At 40.2% G+C, this 19,478-nt stretch overlaps 2 protein-coding genes and 3 long non-coding RNA genes across 5 annotated transcripts in view; 1 reads left to right on the forward strand and 4 right to left on the reverse strand.

Annotated features, from left to right (window-relative positions):
* LOC135339652 (serine/threonine-protein phosphatase 6 regulatory ankyrin repeat subunit B-like) overlaps positions 1–19,478 on the reverse strand; it is a gene marked incomplete in the record, with an annotated part of 1,209,744 nt that overhangs the window by 1,043,814 nt on the left and 146,452 nt on the right. Inside the window, 5 exon segments of the mRNA XM_064535867.1 lie at positions 413–511; positions 1,163–1,261; positions 3,318–3,416; positions 6,828–6,926; positions 7,073–7,171. Coding sequence (XP_064391937.1) covers positions 413–511; positions 1,163–1,261; positions 3,318–3,416; positions 6,828–6,926; positions 7,073–7,171 — 495 coding nt within the window.
* Positions 8,794–9,189, reverse strand: LOC135339845 (uncharacterized). Its single transcript, XR_010396058.1, has 3 exons — positions 9,053–9,189; positions 8,869–8,958; positions 8,794–8,813 (listed from the first exon to the last, which is right to left on the reverse strand). It is a non-coding gene; the product is annotated as an uncharacterized LOC135339845 (long non-coding RNA).
* LOC135339870 (uncharacterized) lies at positions 9,185–9,807 on the forward strand. The gene is made up of 2 exons (XR_010396100.1): positions 9,185–9,417; positions 9,502–9,807. It is a non-coding gene; the product is annotated as an uncharacterized LOC135339870 (long non-coding RNA).
* LOC135339848 (uncharacterized) lies at positions 9,719–10,730 on the reverse strand. The gene is made up of 3 exons (XR_010396062.1): positions 10,535–10,730; positions 10,138–10,193; positions 9,719–10,081 (listed from the first exon to the last, which is right to left on the reverse strand). It is a non-coding gene; the product is annotated as an uncharacterized LOC135339848 (long non-coding RNA).
* LOC135340162 (uncharacterized) lies at positions 14,481–16,379 on the reverse strand. Its single transcript, XM_064536486.1, has 4 exons — positions 16,158–16,379; positions 15,426–15,692; positions 15,116–15,317; positions 14,481–15,064 (listed from the first exon to the last, which is right to left on the reverse strand). The coding sequence occupies exons 1-4, from the start codon at positions 16,377–16,379 to the stop codon at positions 14,523–14,525; spliced, it is 1,233 nt and encodes a 410-aa protein (XP_064392556.1). The 3' UTR covers positions 14,481–14,522.

Consider the following 19,478-nt stretch of genomic DNA (forward strand, 5'->3'; position numbering starts at 1 on the left):
CTATCACTTTGACAATAGATACCAAGCCCAGTTGTCGACATAGCGTTAATTTAGAGAGACTGAGGCTAATTTATTCATTACCCAAGATTGTGTAGATTATGTAGTGTTGTTAATGAGGTTCATCATTGCATGTGACGTCATGCGTCAATGTGTTTGGCTAGCTAGCTGCTGAAACTATTATACAATATCTTTAGCAACAAAAGCGGCTGGCTTAAAAACAAGGTTTTTTGCTGCTTAGGCCCTCAATAGATAGAGTATGTAAAACACAGAGGCCAAAAACCAAACCGTAGACCTACATATCTATACAAAAAACAAACAACGCAAGTGTGGATTGGTCTGAATGTTTTGGTTCTAAAAGGTGCGCCACTATATCATATAATTTTTGGCTCTGAAATCAATTACTGTAACTGACCTTGTCTTGAGTGTTGACTGTAGCCTTGGCTGCTAAGAGGACTCTCACCACCTCATCATGTCCATTGCTACTGGCTACGTGGAGAGCTGTCAGGTTGTTCTGTATTAGAGTGAATATATACATTATTATATACAAGGAGCATTCACAGCATGTTTGGGGTGAGCATGCACGGTTTGAGCAAATACACTTCACGTACTAGTTAATGCACCGTTGCAAGTATACCGGAAGTAATAATTAGTGGGCGTTTGGAAATTCCAGGCTCTTAAATAAATAGGACTATTCTTAGTGTAGTAGGTAGTTTATGCAGACGTTTCCTCCCGGAGGGACATTTAGGCTAATAACATAGAACACAACGAATATTCTTGCTGATCCATAAGAGATAATATCAGCACAGATTTTATCTAGCACGTACGTAATTGTCTTTTAAAAATAAATTTTTTGGCTGCCACGTGCAGAAATGCTAGAGTCAAAGTTCACTGAGGCTACTATTTGAGAGCGGCTACTAAATGTTTCATTTTGCTAGCAAGGGAGGCTACTATTTGAGTGCAGAATTAATGCTTATAATGAGAATACAATACTAACAGGGGTATGAGCAATTAAACACACCCTACTATTGTCTTTTTCAAAAACCACATACAGATGGGCAATAAATGTCTCACATAGAGCGCACTTTGAATGACAACCAGGACATGACAGAGGAAACTCTATGACTAGCTAATATCTGAGATGTGTACAGTTAGATACACTCACCTCTTCTTGCATATCAACATTGGCTCCAGCATTGATTAGAAGTTCCACACACTTCAGGTGACCATTCACACTGGCTGCCCAGAGAGGGGACTGGCCCGACTGTACATGTAGTACAGAGCAGTAGTATGTTATACCATAGATATAGATACATATAGAACAATATGAGGGATTAGAAACGAAAATGTTTACGTGAAACACTCCACGTTATAGGGTGTGGCTAAAACCACAAAGGATTATACAGCATGCTCATTACCTGTCCTGACTGCCATACAATCTGCTGATGTTAAAAAGTAATAGAATTTAGCTCTAAAAGGTCGACAATAAAATACTCTACAAGAAGGAATAGCCCTTACTATGAAGTCATGTGAGGTCAAGGCCCGTAGTGTGTCTAAAAGTATACTAAGCCAGTTTGAAGGACAAACATTTCTGAACAGTACAGCTTATCCATAGCATTTAGATACAGTAGAACCTCGCTAATCCGGACCCCTTTAATCCGAAACCTCGCAAATCCGGACAAAATGGCAAACTGAAAAAGAGGAGGGGCTGTCAGTAGAATAGAGTACTGCGCATGCGCAATGTAAATTGCTTAGCTGAATCAGCAATACATTTTTTACATTTATCGATAAACTGCTCAAGACAATGGCCATTGCAAAGAAAACGAAGAGAGAGCTCATAAGACTCAACTGTATTGGAGAGAAAGTTGAGATAAAGACTATTCTAGCTAGCAGCTTCCCTTCTGGCCACAGTAATATGTGCAAAAGTGTCTTCGTTAATGATTTCATAATCAATTAATGACATCTGGTAATCCGGAAATTTCATGTATTCGGATAGGGTCTGGTCCCGCTCTATTCGGATTGGCGAGGTTCTACTGTACATAATAACCAATGTCCTTCACTGTTTTGGCTTCACAGCAGGGAGAGAGAAAAGTTGACATGGAGTAATTCAAGAGTAAAAACAACGGACTTAGAGCTTGTCAGTGATGTAAACTTAATTACTTCTCTAGAGTACTTGAGTGATTGCTAGTAGATAGTGGCGAAATACAGCCTCATGCACGGTAAACCACGAAACAGTGCAAGGTTACAGCTGCCAATAGCTAGCGTTCTACTGCAGAGCTAACTGCGCGATCGCTAAATTATAACCGCGGAGTGTTTCAACCGCTTATAAGGCAATTGCCTTACAGTTATTGGCCTACTAACCCTAACCTACGTACGCGCATGCATTTGATGAATACCTGCATGCTTTATTAATTACTCCATAGATGGAGCTGTAAAATACAGATACAACGTATATCGACCTGCTTACTAGAATATTTTGCGGGCCTTTGCGAATGAGCAGAAATGTTGATCCTTTGCGATCTAACTATTGCGTTCTGGCAAGGATCATGTGTATTTATTTAGGTATTGCAGATTTTATTGTTCTGAATCATCACAGAGGCCCGGGGACTTTTTGCTCATTCAACCCAACCCTACTATTAGCCCATGCACTGTGCTAATGATCTATCATTATGTGGCCAAAACGAAAGTGTATACTGTAGATCTATAAACTACACTAATTGTTGTGAGGATTGAGCTAGCTATACATAATTATACTATTCGCCATGCTAGAGTTTCTAAAACAATCGTCCAGTCATACAGTTTCCTCTTCGCCATGTCCTGGTGATCTGTAATGTGCACAAAACTAGTTTACTTACAAACTAATGTATAGAACAAATTCCTCAGATTCTGGGGAACTTGTGCATTTGCACTATCACTTTGACAATAGATACCAAGCCCAGTTGTCGACATAGTGTTAATTTAGAGAGACTGAGGCTAATTTATTCATTACCCAAGATTGTGTAGATTATGTAGTGTTGTTAATGAGGTTCATCATTGCATGTGACGTCATGCGTCAATGTGTTTGGCTAGCTAGCTGCTGAAACTATTATACAATATCTTTAGCAACAAAAGCGGCTGGCTTAAAAACAAGGTTTTTTGCTGTTTAGGCCCTCAATAGATAGAGTATGTAAAACACAGAGGCCAAAAACCAAACCGTAGACCTACATATCTATACAAAAAACAAACAACGCAAGTGTGGATTGGTCTGAATGTTTTGGTTCTAAAAGGTGCGCCACTATATCATATAATTTTTGGCTCTGAAATCAATTACTGTAACTGACCTTGTCTTGAGTGTTGACTGTAGCCTTGGCTGCTAAGAGAACCCTCACCACCTCATCGTGTCCATTTATACAGGCTACGTGGAGAGCAGTAAAGTTGTCCTGTATTAGAGTGAATATATACATTATTATATACAAGGAGCATGCACAGCATGTTTGGGGTGAGCTTGCGTGGTTTGAGCAAACACTTTACGTACTAGTTAATGCTCCGTTGCAAGTATACCGGAAGTAATAATTAGTGGGCGTTCGGAAATTCTAGGCTCTTAAACAAATAGGACTATTCTTGTATTCATAGTGTGTTATTAGTTCTTAGGTAGTTTATGCAGACATTTCTTTGTGGAGGGAGCCACTCATTTGGCCAAAAGTGAAAGTTTGCACAAAACCTATAGTCTTATACAACTGCCATTTCTATTTGTTATAGGCTAATAACATAGAACACAACGCTCCCTCTAGAGGAAATGTCTGCATAAGCCCTTCTATAACAAGAATTACGGAACGTTTAGGCAACAGTTTTAGGATAAGTAGCTATAAACTGAATTTTTACACATAAAACATATTAAAAAACGTGGGCGTGGCTGCGTAATAGCTGATTCAGAGGCCGCTCTTGTATAAAGGCCTCAACCAAGTAGTAACCTCCCTACAGCCGGCCCATTTTCAGTGCAATAGAAGCCGCTCTCAAATTGTAACCTCAGCGAACTTTGAGGCTGCATGGCAACCATGATTCTAAGGTAGCAGCTAGCTAGGTAGCAGCTTGATAGTACTTTTGAAAGACTTTCTCATGGCAGAGTTCGAGTTTGTGCTAAAAAGAACTTTTCATGACAATAAAAGTTGTTGAATTATAAAAGAAGAGAGGGCATGCAACTCACTATCTAGTACACGTAGCTAGCAGAATTCAAATGTGGGTGGTTGAATACCGTGTAGCGCGAAATTTTCGGCTTAATTAATTTTCGTAGATTTCGTGGGTTAGAAATCCTACACGAAAATTAAGTCCTTGTTCTTTAATTAGAATTATCTGTTATAACGTGCAACGATTTAAAAGCATGGCTTCCGATATAAGCAGTCATTCCGCAAACATTGTGCAACAAAATATGCTTTTAGAGACCACTAAAAATACAAGTGCCTCGAAAATTATGTGTAGAACAATAATATATTTATATATTTTTTATTTGTTATAGTAGTCCGCGTTATAGGGTGTGGCTAAAACTACAAAGGATTATACAGCATGCTCATTACTTGTCCTGACTGCCATACAATCTGCTGATAAAAAGTAATAGAATTTAGCTCTAAAAGGTCGACAATAAAATACTATACAAGAAGGAATAGCCCTTACTATGAAGTCATGGGAGGTCAAGGCCCGTGGTGTGTCTAAAAGTATACTAAGCCAGTTTGAAGGATAAACATTTCTGAACAGTACAGCTTATCCATAACGCCATTCTATATAGCATTTAGATACAGTAGAACCTCGCTAATCCAGACCCCTTTAATCCAAAACCTCGCAAATCCAGACAAAATGGCAAACTGAAAAAGAGGAGGGGCTGTCAGTAGAATAGAGTACTGCGCATATGCGCAATGTAAATTGCTTAGCTGAATAAGACAATGGCCACTGCAAAGAAAACAAAGAGAGAGCTCACAAGACTCACTGTATTGGAGAGAAAGTTGAGATAAAGACTATTCTAGCTAGCAGCTTCCCTTCTGGCCACAGTAATATCATAATACATGTACAAAAGTGTCTTCGTTAATGATTTCATAATCAATTAATGACATCTGTTAATCCGGAAATTTCATGTATTCGGATGGGGTCTGGTCCCGCTCTATTCGGATTGGCGAGGTTCTACTGTACATAATAACCAATGTCCTTCACTGTTTTGGCTTCACAGCAGGGAGAGAGAAAAGTTGACATGGAGTAATTCAAGAGTAAAAACAACGGACTTAGAGCTTGTCAGTGATGTAAACTTAATTACTTCTCTAGAGTACTTGAGTGATTGCTAGTAGATAGTGGCTAAATACAGCCTCATGCACGGTAAACCACGAAACAGTGCAAGGTTACAGCTGCCAATAGCTAGCGTTCTACTGCAGAGCTAACTGCGCGATTGCTAAATTATAACCGCGGAGTGTTTCAACCGCTTATAAGGCAATTGCCTTACAGTTATTGGCCTACTAATCCTAACCTACGTACGTGCATGCATTTGATGAATACCTGCATGCTTTATTAATTACTCCATAGATGGAGCTGTAAAATATAGATACAACGTATATCGACCTGCTTACCGTATTACTAGAATATTTTGCGGGCCTTTGTGAATGAGCAGAAATGTTGACCCTTTGCGATCTAACTACTGCGTTCTGGCAAGGATCATGTGTATTTATTTAGGTATTGCAGATTTTATTGTTCCGAATCATCGCAGAGGCTCGGGGACTTTTTGCTCATTCAACCCAACCCTACTATTAGCCCATGCACTGTGCTAATGATCTATCATTATGTGGCCAAAACGAAAGTGTATACTGTAGATTTAGCAACAAAAGCGGCTGGCTTAAAAACAAGTAAGAGTAGCTGTTTAGGCCCTCAATAGATAGAGTATGTAAAACACAGAGGCCAAAAACCAAACCGTAGACCTACATATCTATACGAAAAACAAACCACATAAAGCACCGCCATGACTATTTTAAACGCAAGTTTGGATTGGTCTGAATGTTTGGTTCTAAAAGGTGCGCCACTATATCATATAATTTTTGGCGCTGAAATCAATTACTGTAACTGACCTTGCTCTGACCGGAAGTAATAATTAGTTGGCGTTTGGAAATTCCAGGCTCTTAAATGAATAGGACTATTCTTAGTATAGTAGGTAGTTTATACAGACGTTTCCTCCCGGAGGGACATTTAGGCTAATAACATAGAACACAACGAATATTCTTGCTGATCCATAAGAGATAATATCAGCACAGATTTTATCTAGCACGTAAGTAATTGTCTTTCAAAAACCATATACAGTTGCCCAATTATAATAATTCACCTACATGTACATATAAAAGTGAATGAATCCTAGCAAGGGAAGCTACTATTTGAGTGCGGCCTTTATACAAGAGCGGCCTCTGATCGAGCATATACGGTACATGTAATATTCTTACTGATCCATTTAAGAGACAATACCAGCACAGATTTTATCTAGCACGTACGTAATTGCCTTTCAAAAACCATATACAGTTGCGCAATTAACCTACATGTACATAGAAAAGTGAATGATGGGTAAAGATCACGATTCTTAAAAACAAATAACATGCGCAGGTCCAGGACACAGAAACAAAATGGTACAGAATTAATGCTTATGATGAGAATACAATACTAACAGGGGTATGAGCAATTAAACACACCCTACTATTGTCTTTTTCAAAAACCACATACAGATGCGCAATAAATGTCTCACATAGATCGCACTTTGAATGACAACCAGGACATGACAGAGGAAACTCTATGACTAGCTAATCTCTGAGATGTGTACAGTTAGATACACTCACCTCTTCTTGCATATCAACATTGGCTCCAGCATTGATTAGAAGTTCCACACACTTCAGGTGACCATTGCAACTGGCTACCCAGAGAGGGAACTGACCCAACTGTACACGTAGTACATGATCAGTAGTATGTTATACCATAGATATATGTGTAGAACAATAAGAGGGATTAGAAACGAAAATGTTTACGTGAAACACTCCGCATTATAGGGTGTGGCTAATCAATGAAATCAATTACTGTAACTGACCTTGCTCTGAGTGTTGACTGTAGCCTTGGCTGCTAAGAGGACTCTCACCACCTCATCATGTCCATTGCTACTGGCTACGTGGAGAGCAGTCCGGTTGTCCTGTATTAGAGTGAATATATACATTATTATATACAAGGAGCATGCACAGCATGTTTGGGGTGAGCATGCGTGGTTTGAGCAAACACTTTACGTACTAGTTAATGCACCGTTGCAAGTATACCGGAAGTAATAATTAGTGGGTGTTCGGAAATTCCAGGCTCTTAAACAAATAGGACTATTCTTGTATTCTTAGTGTGTTATTAGTTCTTAGGTAGTTTATGCAGACATTTCTTCGTGGAGGGAGCCACTCATTTGGCCAAAAGTGAGAGTTTGCACAAAACCTATAGTCTTATACAGCTGACATTTCTATTTGTTATAGGCTAATAACAAAGAACACAACGCTCCCTCTAGAGGAAATGTCTGCATAAGCCCTACTATAACAAGAATTAGGGAACGTTTAGGCAACAGTTTTAGGATAAGTAGCTATAAACTGAATTTTTACACGCAAAAAACGTGGGCGTGGCTGCGTAATAGCTGATTCAGAGGCCGCTCTTGTATAAAGGCCTCAACCAAGTAGTAACCTCCCTACAGTCGGCCCATTTTCAGTGCAATAGAAGCCGCTCTCAAATTGTAACCTCAGCGAACTTTGAGGCTGCATGGCAACCATGATTCTAAGGTAGCAGCTAGCTAGGTAGCAGCTTGATAGTACTTTTGAAAGACTTTCTCATGGCAGAGTTCGAGTTTGTGCTAAAAAGAACTTTTCATGACAATAAAAGTTGTTGAATTATAAAAGAAGAGAGGGCATGCAACTCACTATCTAGTACACGTAGCTAGCAGAATTCAAATATGGGCGGTTAAAATACCGTATAGCGCGAAATTTTCGAGGGGCTTAATTATCGCGGATTTTATGGGTTAGCAATCCTACACGAAAATTAAGCCCATGTTCTTTAATTAGAATTATCTGTTATAACGTGCAAAGATTTAAAAGCGTGGCTTCCGATATAAGCAGTCATTCCGCAAACATTGTGCAACGAAATATGGCCAATCCACTAAAAATATAAGTGCCTCGAAAATTTCGCGCTACGTGAATACGGTATGTGAAATTACATGAAGTGCTAAAAATAGAAATTTGTATCTTTAGCACTTAATGCACATTCATCCGCCCACATTTGAATTCTGCTGTTGCATGCCCTGCTGTTTTATACTAGTACGCCCTTGGCTGGGGCTAATAAACGCCTCTCTTGTGAAACATTTAGTAGCCGCGGGCTTTGATCAAGCATATATATGCATAGTAATTAAAGGTCCCAGTCCTTAGACTCGCAAGCCAGAAAAGAGACTGGAAACTCCGTCAAACCCTGTGTAGAGACTCGTGTAACATTTGCCACAATGTTTATGGCAACTCAAGTGGCTAGACCGTACCGCATCACCGCATGCGGTTACCACAAGATTGATAGTGACCTTGAATGCTGCCATGCATGCACCACCATAATTATTATAACCATATATAGGCATTAGCATGCAAGTTGTTTTTGTAGTGTACATGTAGTCTATAGCTAGCTAAGCATCACGTGCAGTACAAAGCCACAGCCACTTAGAATCTTATCTGATATGCTGTCCCACACAAGATTTTACACTGAGTTTGACCAGTCTACTGTTTGCCATGTAACAAACAGACGGCTCGCGAGTCTATCCTATAATAAACCTGTCATTCAGAGCATCATGTGATACCACTACACCACACATGCATTGAACCTCACCTCATCTGCCTGGTTTGGATCCGCCCCTCCTTCTAGTGCCAACTGAACCACACCCACATCACCCGTCTCGCAAGCTTCCATTAATAATGACTGGAAAGATATTAAGATATTGTTTAATACTGTACAAAAACTGGCCAACTGAATGGAATCAGGAATACATAGACATGTAATACAAGTCACTCACCATCTCTGGATTTAGATCTAACTTTCAGAGTGACTTATAATTATACTGCATCCTCAGTCGAGTCACGATCACTCACTGGTACGTACCTGGTCTCTAGCTAGCTAGCTCTACAGATCTCAGTCATGAAAATCATAGATAGAAAAGGGAGGGATTGGAAACGAATCACGTGTGCCGAACACTCCTTGTCTGCCGGAAGCATAGATCAAAGAGGGAAGTGATCACTACTTATACTTCCTCAAAATAAAAATTGTGTTCCAGCCAGCTGATTTCGAGTATATGGCTTTCTAGTTCTCAAGAATGGCTTTCTAGCTCAGGTCTACATTTGCACTGTACAATGGAAAGTAGTGCTCCGGCTCCATTTCAGAGTAAGTGATGTTGAACTGTTTGTTAATAATAAATAATAATTAATTACTTTCCATTTACTTTCTTTCCTTTTCATGTAAATGCAGGTAGGTTTAAGGAAGCTTTTATGACTGTTTTGACAGAGAGTACATAGATTCAAAGCTTCATCACCAGAGGAAGCAGTTGCCCTCAACACAGCTTCTGCGTTGATAGTTAATTTCGTTGGAGGGTTCTGAACATAGTGTGATGGTTCGGGCTGAAATTCTACTCAGAATTGAAGTCGTGACACTCTGCAGCATCATTTAATTATCATGCACAGTTAAATTTATAGAATTGAACAATTATTTATCACAGTTAAGAATTGAACATGTGAATGTGATTGAATTAACATGTGAACAATTGATTTCTCTATACATTATGCTGCCTTCTTTTGGGAAGGGGTTATTCTCATCACCTAGCTGCAATGGTCGTCTTCTATTGTCTTTCAGCAGTTGCCTCTAATTGTTGCACATGTGCTGTTGATCACCCGAAGAGCCTGTGTTCTTAGCAAATTCACTAACATTCGGGTTCTCGTTGGATTTACCCCTCTGTCTTTGTTGGCCAATTTAACGGGGTCCTGGCACAACCTGTTGCTGATGACTCCAGGTATTGTGAACAGATATCTAACCATCTCCACAAATGACCTCACTGCAGGTATTGTTATAAAAGTATAGTGTGGGCAATAATCAGTATAGCATGCTTACCAGTAATCCTAAATTCATTCTTTTGTGAATGACGATTCAAAATTTTCACGGCATTTCTGTAAGTGCAAACAAAGACAATGCAAAACTTCAAATACTCCTCTAACAGTATATTAGCAGAATATATTCAACTAGCCCTTTTTAGAGATGAAAAAAGGAGACAAAAAACACTCCTGAAATACTTTATTTATTGATATAGTACAAAAGTTTCACTTGTATCATTCAAAAAGTAATACTTACGCAAAGCACTAGGACCCAAGTATACAGTTTGACACAGGTACAAACTGCAAATCAGCTTTACATATGTGCTAGAGGGAGACATAATTTTGACTATCACCTTACCCTACAAAACTGGCCTATTATTCTGCTTCAACTCTACTGAAGTAAGTTTCTAACTTACCAGGTATGAATACAGTTAAGCCACGGACATCTGGCCTAACCCAGAAGTCTAAGTTAGACTCTAACAACGTCTGCAAGAACTGAGTCAGAGAAAATCTTTGTTACAATCCCGCCAGAACGTGATTACGTAACAAGACAAGGAGTGTTTCAACGGATATCATTGAAATTGTCGTTCGTTTCCAATCCCTCCCTCTTCTATCTATGTGAAAATCATCCCATTTGGTCTGGGGGCGTATCATCTCAGGTGATGTTACCTCCATTTGGCATGCGCAAGAGCTTTTTATGGTGATCGAGCATGCTACATAGCCTAGATTCCAGGCCGTTAAATTAATCGGCCTTTGAATCGAGGCTAACACCTACGTATATAATTATGCCTCGAGGCGTAGCCGCACCAGGGATACGGTAAAGCTGACTGTGTGTGTGTGTGTGTGTGTGTGTGTGTGTCTGTGTGTCTGTGTGTCTGTTCCAGCTGTAACTGCTCAACGGTTGCAATGCGACGAAAACTAACAGCTTCTATAGGCTTCTAGCCACGTTCTCTTGGATTTTGATTCGTGGATTAGCAAACTAAAGCTTCTTTCTCGAGTTATGGCTAGTTTGACTCACATTGAAGGCTGTTGCAGTCTCTTCAGAATCTTTCATAGCATCATCTGTGACAGGGCCTAGGAAAACAACCCTTATGGAGCAAACTAATTAATTGTATTTTATTGCTTAATTAAATAAAGCAGTGCTTAAGCTTCAAATTGATTCTAATATCACTCACTTTGCACCTTCCTACCCCAAAATATTTTCGGGTGAAAGGGGGACAGTATTGACCTACCGTTTTGAGAAACTAATGTTCGAAGTTCTATCCGCATACAAGAACAGCATGAAAAAATTCAATGGCTGCCTTGTAACGGCTATACAAAAAAATGTTCGGATAAAAAATTTTTTTTTTAGTTAGAGGAGATATTGAAGTTACTTCTTATGAAAGAAAACCAAAATCCTAAAATAGCTCTAAATATTTTACTTTGTAGTGTACTGAACATTATTAGTTTGCTCCATAAGGGTTGTTTTCCTAGGCCCTGTCACATCTGTCTGCACAAACTTTCTATTCAACATATGAGTTAGCCTTGCACTAAAGCGCTAGCTTTTTGTTAGCTACAAGACTCAGAAAATACCTGTTAAAACAGCTAGCTAGCAGTAGCCATTTGTGAAATTGATCTCTTTGGACACACCCTTTAATTATTCCTATGGATGTAATGCGCATGCGCGCTCATTCCCCACATCCAGATCCTCCTGGCAGAATCATATTTTTCTTGAGGGCCTGGTAAGCCACAAAACACTACTATAGATAACAATATGCATGTACACAAGTCTTTTCTTCTTAAATATTATAATTATACACTGCATGAACTACAGATCCAATTTTCTTCTTTCTTGAGGTCCTGGTATTAAAGCCACATAACTCTTTCCTTGGCAATCTGTTGTAGAAATTACAACAATGGGTAAGGAATCGTTATGATGAATTAGATGAAGTTGTATGTGAGCTCCTCCCTGACAAACAAACTGTAGTCTAGGTAACCGCCTTATCAGTCAAGTAGGCTAAAAATCTGTGTCCTTTGATGTAAGCTTTGATGTCTCTTTGTGCATAAAAAAAAAAAAAAAAAAAAAGAAACCTTTGACTAGCTAGGAAGAGTAGCAGCAGTAGTAGTAGCAGTGCAAGCAGGACTAGACTAGATTAAAAAGTTGGTGGAAAGAATAACTGACCGTTTGGACGTCACCTGGCTGCCAGACTTTCATCTGGACTCTTCCCCCTGAGTAGCTGGCCTTTCTCTAAGCCACAAAACTGAGCAAGAAGCTGAAGAAGCAGCTAGACAGAGACATGTACCTAGCCTTGAGAATTGGGAGGCGTGGCTCAACTAGTTAGCCCAGCCCAGAGGAATTGTTACCGTGGGTACTGAACAACCGTAGAAGTAGGGCTACCCCTGGCTTTACTGAATTAACTAGCTGTGTCTGCTGTCTAGTTGGACCAGATTTAGCTAGATAATGGGGTAGAGAATAGTTGAGCGGTGCTGTGTGTAGCTTGAACTGTACTGGCTGGCAAGAATCTAGTAAGCACCCTATGCACTGATAACTCGTCAGAATGGAGGGTATGTTCTAGGGATCTGGACAGCTGTACATCCAAAGGAGCCAGGGAGTGCCAATCATCTTCTCCCAGTCTCTGACACGCTAAACAAAAGGAGCTAGAACTGGGAGTCCCAGCTAGAATTGCTAGCCGGTGTCACAGGACACGGCCTCCCCCAGGACAGGAGCTCCGGGGGGGGTTCCGTCCTTAGGATAAATCCTCCCCCCGGAGTTTCTGTCCTAGGACAAAAGCTCCTACCCCAGGACCAGAGCTCCCCCATTCTGCGGTGCAGGTGAAAGTCAGTCCACAGGTAATCTGAGAGGACTAGTCTAGGCTACGAAGTAAACAGCCATAGACAAAGCCTAACTAGATGCAATAGATGCTGTATCTATTATGTTATAGATCTCAATACTCAATATATCCGACTAGAAAAACATTTGCAATGTGAAAAATTGCTAGGATTGGCCAGGGGAACCACAAAAAAGCGTGGGAACAAGAAATCAGACGAGAGCATAACTCCAATCCGTTACAACGTCAATCACATGTATACTGGTAGTTTTCCCTTGTTTTCCCAGCCAATATGCCACGCAATTTTTACTGGTGGAGTGATGACCAATCCCTATATATATTTATTATACATCCATTTTAGAATGTGGGGCACATAATCATGATGATTTGTGATGAATTGATGTTCCTAATACATGCAGTGTTGAGCACAGGTACACACAGTCCATCCATGCGTAGTAACATGCACGGACCGTACTGGTGACTGCATGGAATGATGTGGTGGATGGAAGCTGATAGGTGGATCTGGAACACAGTCTATTATTTAATATACTATGTATTGTACATGTTCATGACGTTGTAACGGATTGGAGTTATGCTCTCGTCTGATTTCTTGTTCCCACGCTTTTTTGTGGTTCCCCTGGCCAATCCTAGCAATTTTTCACATTGCAAATGTTTTTCTAGTCGGATTCCCTTTCTTTTTCAGTACAGTTTACGTATCATGACATGCATAAGTGGAACGTCAAGAGGCAGTACAAGAAGAGAAGACAGGACTAATCAGATATCTTCTCGAATATCTCTGGACTAATAATTATAGTATAATGAGTAATAATTTATTGCTTGATAATTATGTTGAATTTGCGAATCAGTATTAAATGACAGCCATTTTAAGAGCATGATATCTAGCCAGTGCATATAGCATGCCTGTCAGAGAAAGGGAGCTAGAGCTGAACAGTGTGAAGAAAAGGAACACCTCAGGCTCTGGAAAAGCACTGCTGCACTGATTTTAGGCGCACGGTTTATTAGCCACGCCTATCTATTATTATTGGCCACAACGCAATTGCTGAGTCATTAAAGATGGCGGAATTGTCTAGGTAAGAGAAATAGAGACTGAGAGGTCATCTGCCTCGTGGAAGCAATCGCAAATCTGAAGAAGCGCTTTGTAATCCAGGTTGTAGTCATTTGGAAACCCTGTGCAGAATGTCCTGGAGATGGCTGTACTTGGAGTAAATGCTGGGCAAGAAACTTACTTACTTACTTACTTACTTACTCACTTACTTACTTAGTCAGTCAGACAAAGAGCGGTGAAACGTCGAAATAGTGCAATTTTTAAAATGAAAATATTCATTCATTAAAATGTTTATGGATTATGAAATGAAAGATACAAAGAGAGAAAAGGCTAAATAAACTATCTGTTCAGCCAGTTTCTTGATGTGGCCTTTCCCTGCAGAGATAGAACAGTTTGAACATGAGTCAAAATAATTGAAATATTGCTAAACACAGGCAAACCCACTGCCAATCCTATGTAAAACCTACTGGTTTTACTAATACAACAATGCAAGAGAAAGAAGTACAATAAATATAACCAAAAGTGCACAAATCATAAAGTGATGCAACCAGAACAAAACCAATTACCTACTGGTTCTTTGCGAATTTTGGCACAGCGATAGTGATACCACTCACTACATTTGTCACACATGACCATATCCTCAAAAGAGTCCGGTCTCTTGCACATGCAGTATATTGTAATGGCAATGGTTTGTGGTGTTGGTCTTTTGGGCATCGCTTTCTTTGTGCGAGGGAACCGTGAGAGTTTGCCCTTCTCAAAGCACTTAATGAGATGTGCTCTCATTTTGGCCTCATCAAACACTAGAGAATCCACATTATCGTTCATAGCAGCGTGATATGCAGCAGCAATGCTAAATAGTCCGCAGTTGTTAGCACCCTCTTGCTGCTGGAGAGCCACCACAGAAATCAACAGCCCATTGCATTGAATTAATGGGCTATACACTTGTGCTATCTGGAGCTCAGTACTTGGGGAAAGCGTTCCATTGAAGCAGCTGTCGTATAAATACAGTTCACCCTTAAACAGAGAAGTGGCAATCCAGTGCTGTCGTTCTTCAACAAAGAAGATTTGCACAGCTGCACGTGTATACAAGTAAAATTATCATAATTACATAAACGTTGTCTTACCTGGGCCTTGATTATTGGAAACTGGTGGAAATGCCTTTAATTGGGCCAAGAGAGTATTATAGCAGCCTTCAAACTTAAGGAATTGCATCGATAATAACTGGTGGGCTGCACGCATATGCTTGTCGGAGAGCATACCACCTATTGCACTCAACACTTGTTTGTCAAAGAGGTTTAGATCTAGGGTCTTCAGCCACATCGTTCCCTATAATCATATACACAGAAGTCTAAGAATTGTACAAGATATATACACAGCTTATACAGAATATTCTACCAAGAAAATAGACATGTTATGATAATTATATATTATTACCTGACTCTTTTGTTTCTTCCTAGGAGGTGACTTGCAAGGATCTTTTGTGTCAAGAGGACGCTTATCACGCTTATCTTGCTTTTGAGAGGGTAGGTCAGGCTTTTGAGAGGGTAGGTCAGGTTTTTGAGAGGGTACATCAGGCTTTTGAGAGGGTACATCAGGCTTTTGAGAGGGTAGGTCAGGCTTTTGAAAGGGTGCATCAGGCTTTTGAGAGGGTATATCAGGCTTTTGAGAGGGTAGGTCAGGCTTTTGAGAGGGTGCATCAGGCTTTTGAGAGGGTAGGTCAGGATTTTGAGAGGGTATACGTCAGGCATTCGTTTATTCTTAGGAGGTGATTTGACTGGAGAAGAGTGGTTGTCTTCAGAGCCAGGAAGAGTGTTTTCTTCATCGTTGGTTTCTGTAAAATGTTTTAAGCATAATTATATAGCAAGGAACACGACAGAAGGAGGTTATTGCTAGCCACACTTTACCTGGAGAGTAGTATTCCTTTAGCAGTACCCCATTGTAACACTTTTTCAATACTTTGCCACTCCCAGACTGCAACTCGTATCTACCCTTGTCAAGGATCTTATGGACAATATATGGACCTTTCCAGGTGCAGTCCATTTTCCCTCCCATTCGATGAGAATTGGCCATGACATGATATAGCATAGCATGACACTGCTGCCAACTGGATAACTCTACGACAAAAATGGCAAAAAATAAGCTAAAGTTTGCTATATAAAATAATACCTTCAAAGAGTTATGCTTGTTGTCATACTGCTGCTTCTGTTTTTGCTGTGCAGCAGCAATGTTCTCCTTGGCATTGAGGTGACAGCGGTCACGAATTTCCATCAACCTTCGGAGAATTCCATCCATGTCTTCTCCGTCTTCTTCATTTTCAGTCTCCTCTCCACTCAATTGGTCAGCATCTCCTCTATCTTCTATAGCGTCAACACCATCTCGTTGATCCATATCAAAAGTAACAGCTTTCCGCGGGTGGCGATTGAACATTAGGAAAAAGGGTGTGTACTTTGATGACGCCTACAATCAAAAAATAATATATGCATGCATGATATAATAATTAAAATTTTACCTGTTTTGATATGCGATAGGCATAAAGAGCAGCAGAGAGATGCTAATCCCAGTCATCAGTACTAGAATCGATTACCTTCTTGAGAGTGTTCACTATATAGAGTCTGGTTGAAGCGTTCATCAAGGCCATTTGTTTGTGGGTGATAAGCACTTGATACGCAGTGCTGTATGTCAGTCAACTGAAAAGGTCGGGTGTTGATTTCGTTGACAAACTCTCTTCCTTGGTCTGATTGAATCACTTTTGGCCACCCATGCCTGCAAAATGTGTCAAACAGAAATTTTGCTACACCTTCTGCTGATTTTGATGGGAGTGGGGCAGCCTCAGGCCACTTAGAGAAATAGTCTGAGAGGGTGATAATGTACTTGTTTCCAGAGCTTGTTTCAGGTAGAGGTCCTACCAAGTCAATACCAACTCTGTACCAGACCTTTGTCACAGGGATGGGGTGTAGTTCTGCTCTGGGCTTCTGCAGTTGGTGATTCGTTCGTTGGCATTTGTCGCAGTGCTTGCAGAGCTGTATGACGTCAGCATGTAGGCCTTTCCAGTAGAAATCCTGAGCAACCTACATGCATGAAACAGATATAATTATACTTTATAAGATATGATGATAAATATACCTTTCCATAGGTCTTGTCTCTCCCAAAATGCATCCCATCCAGTCCATCGTGGCACATGTTTAGTATCCTGCTTTTCTCCTCTTGCTTCACCACAACTCTTCTCATTCTATGCATGCCAGTGCTGTCCTTCTCAGGCAGGTATAAGCATTGTTGCTGCAGAGCATATCTTTGAGCTTTGTCTCTTATACTTCTCTTGTCATTAGTGGAAAGCCCGTCTCTGTATTTCTTCTGGCCAGCATTGCTGGCAGCAGTCTTGTACAGCAGTATGTCCTCATACTCTTGTTGAGTAGCCATTCTGATTGCTAACAGTCTATACATTTCGCATGCACGCGCACGCTTATTATACGACAGGTTTTGACAGGACGACATGTACCCGGATGATATATCCTGGGGGCGGGGATTCTGTCCTAGGACGAAACCACCGGGGGGGGAGGCATTGTCCTAAGACCGCAGGCTCCGGGGGAGAAACTGTCGCCCGGAGGTTCTATCCTATGACACCGGATCTAGACTAATAGAATGACATGGAGGCGTGGTGAGGCCGGATCCACACTAATTGATCCACCTAAAGACGCTCCTGTTCCAGATTTCACGAATGGCAAGGAAAGGGTTATATAATACAACAATAGATGCATGTAATAAGTCTTTTCTTCTCAGTGACTTTATATAGATAAGCTAACTTTATGAAATAATTATGCACTTCCGCTTATAATTAATTGAAAACAAAATCTTCTTCTTTGTTGCTTCCTAGATCCTTGAGGTCCTGGTATAAGCAGCCACAAAACACAACAATGATACCATAATTATACAATTGCAAGTCAGTTTTAGACAGATTATTTTATACACTTTTTCCTCTTCTATACTTTCTCTTCTATACTTTTGAGCGAAAGCAAATCATGGCGAGAGGCATTAGCACAGCGCCAGCTTGAACACTAGTTATACTGCAGTTCAAAATTTAATACAGATGAAAATGGGCTAGCTTACAATGGTACATACTAGAAAAAGTAAATTTTATTGAATAAAATGTAGTGACATAATTTACAAATTAGTAGTCTACGTTTAGGAGCATAAAATTAATGACAATATCTTCGATCGGGACAGAACCGCGCACAAAAATATTAGACTCATGGTAGGGTCATTTTGCGGCTATTATTTTTAATTTGTCTTATGAATGTTGAATGGAAAGTTAATTTGGGAGTCAGATAGAGATGAGCGTTAATTAAGGCCACTGTTAGTTTCATACTTGCAATTACCTCCCTCCTCAGTTTTGCTCACCTGCTCATTTAATTGCTGATGTCAGCCATTATTTGAGGTCAAAGTCCTTTTTTTTACCATGTGCCATATGCAAGTTGCATTGTGCACCAAAAAGCCAATGCGTAAAAAAAATTAAACTATTTTTATGTTTAGACTCCGTCCTTTTGTGTATTTTCGTTAGTTAAAAAAACAGGATATGACGTCATCAAATAATGGGATAATGAGTAATGAAGACCTCCCTCCCTCATCTGGGTTGAGCTAGTATTCTCATCTGAAACAAGTATACAACTAACAGTGGCCTAATGACTCAAATTAATACCCGTTTATAACATCGTATCTAAGTAACTTAGCTAGTGGGTTATTTTGAGGCACATTCACGGACTGCCCAAACTAGCTAGTCGCGGATTTTAGAGGTTCAACTGGCCACAGCAGAGATCGAGGTCTTTCAACCTATTTTCGAGATTCAAGGTCAATCCTCGAAAACATTATATAGATAGTGCATCGAGCATGCATGAATGATTCATTGCCTCAATTTAGGACAAACGTGCAACAGTTCATTAGATTCGAGGTATAAATTATATATATAAGATCTGTCATCATTTTAAGCCGCGGCTATTATCTGCCACATCGCTAGTTCGGCCTAGCTGCACTGTCTAAGGGTGACCGAGTCTACTGTTCTCATTCAATTTACATAGCAGTGCAGTAAGTAATATATAGCGCACAAGAATAATACCCCCCCCCCTGCATGTACATGCAATCATTCTGGTATATTTATAGCTATTAATAATTATGGGATATCGAAACATTTCAACAATTTACACAAAACACAACATACACAACCACACATAGTGATAAAGCTGATCTGAGGGTTCTGTTCTGACATCTCTACAGTCCATGGACCGGAGTGCTGTATTATGTGCACCTCCTCACAGCTCCTATGCATGGAGGCAATAAAGAGTGAGTTATTGGGTAGTACAAAAACTATCAATGACAGGTGGGTGCAGGGCATACATCTGTTAGGCTATAGACACACTGAGTGTGAGTGGTAGACTATGGGCATAGGACACAAAGTTTGCAATGTAACATTCAAATACCACACTAGCCTCGATCCCA

Source organism: Halichondria panicea, chromosome 8 (genome assembly GCF_963675165.1).
Source record: "Halichondria panicea chromosome 8, odHalPani1.1, whole genome shotgun sequence".
NCBI lineage: Eukaryota > Metazoa > Porifera > Demospongiae > Suberitida > Halichondriidae > Halichondria > Halichondria panicea.

Coding starts and splice junctions, on each gene's coding strand:
- LOC135340162 (XM_064536486.1), bottom strand. CDS start 16,379: ATGGATCAACGAGATGGTGTTGACGCTATAGAAGATAGAGGAGATGCT. Junction 15,693..16,157: donor ACAAGCATAACTCTTTGAAG/GTATTATTTTAT, acceptor CCCTCTCAAAAG/CCTGATGCACCCTCTCAAAA. Junction 15,318..15,425: donor GGAAGAAACAAAAGAGTCAG/GTAATAATATAT, acceptor ATATGATTATAG/GGAACGATGTGGCTGAAGAC.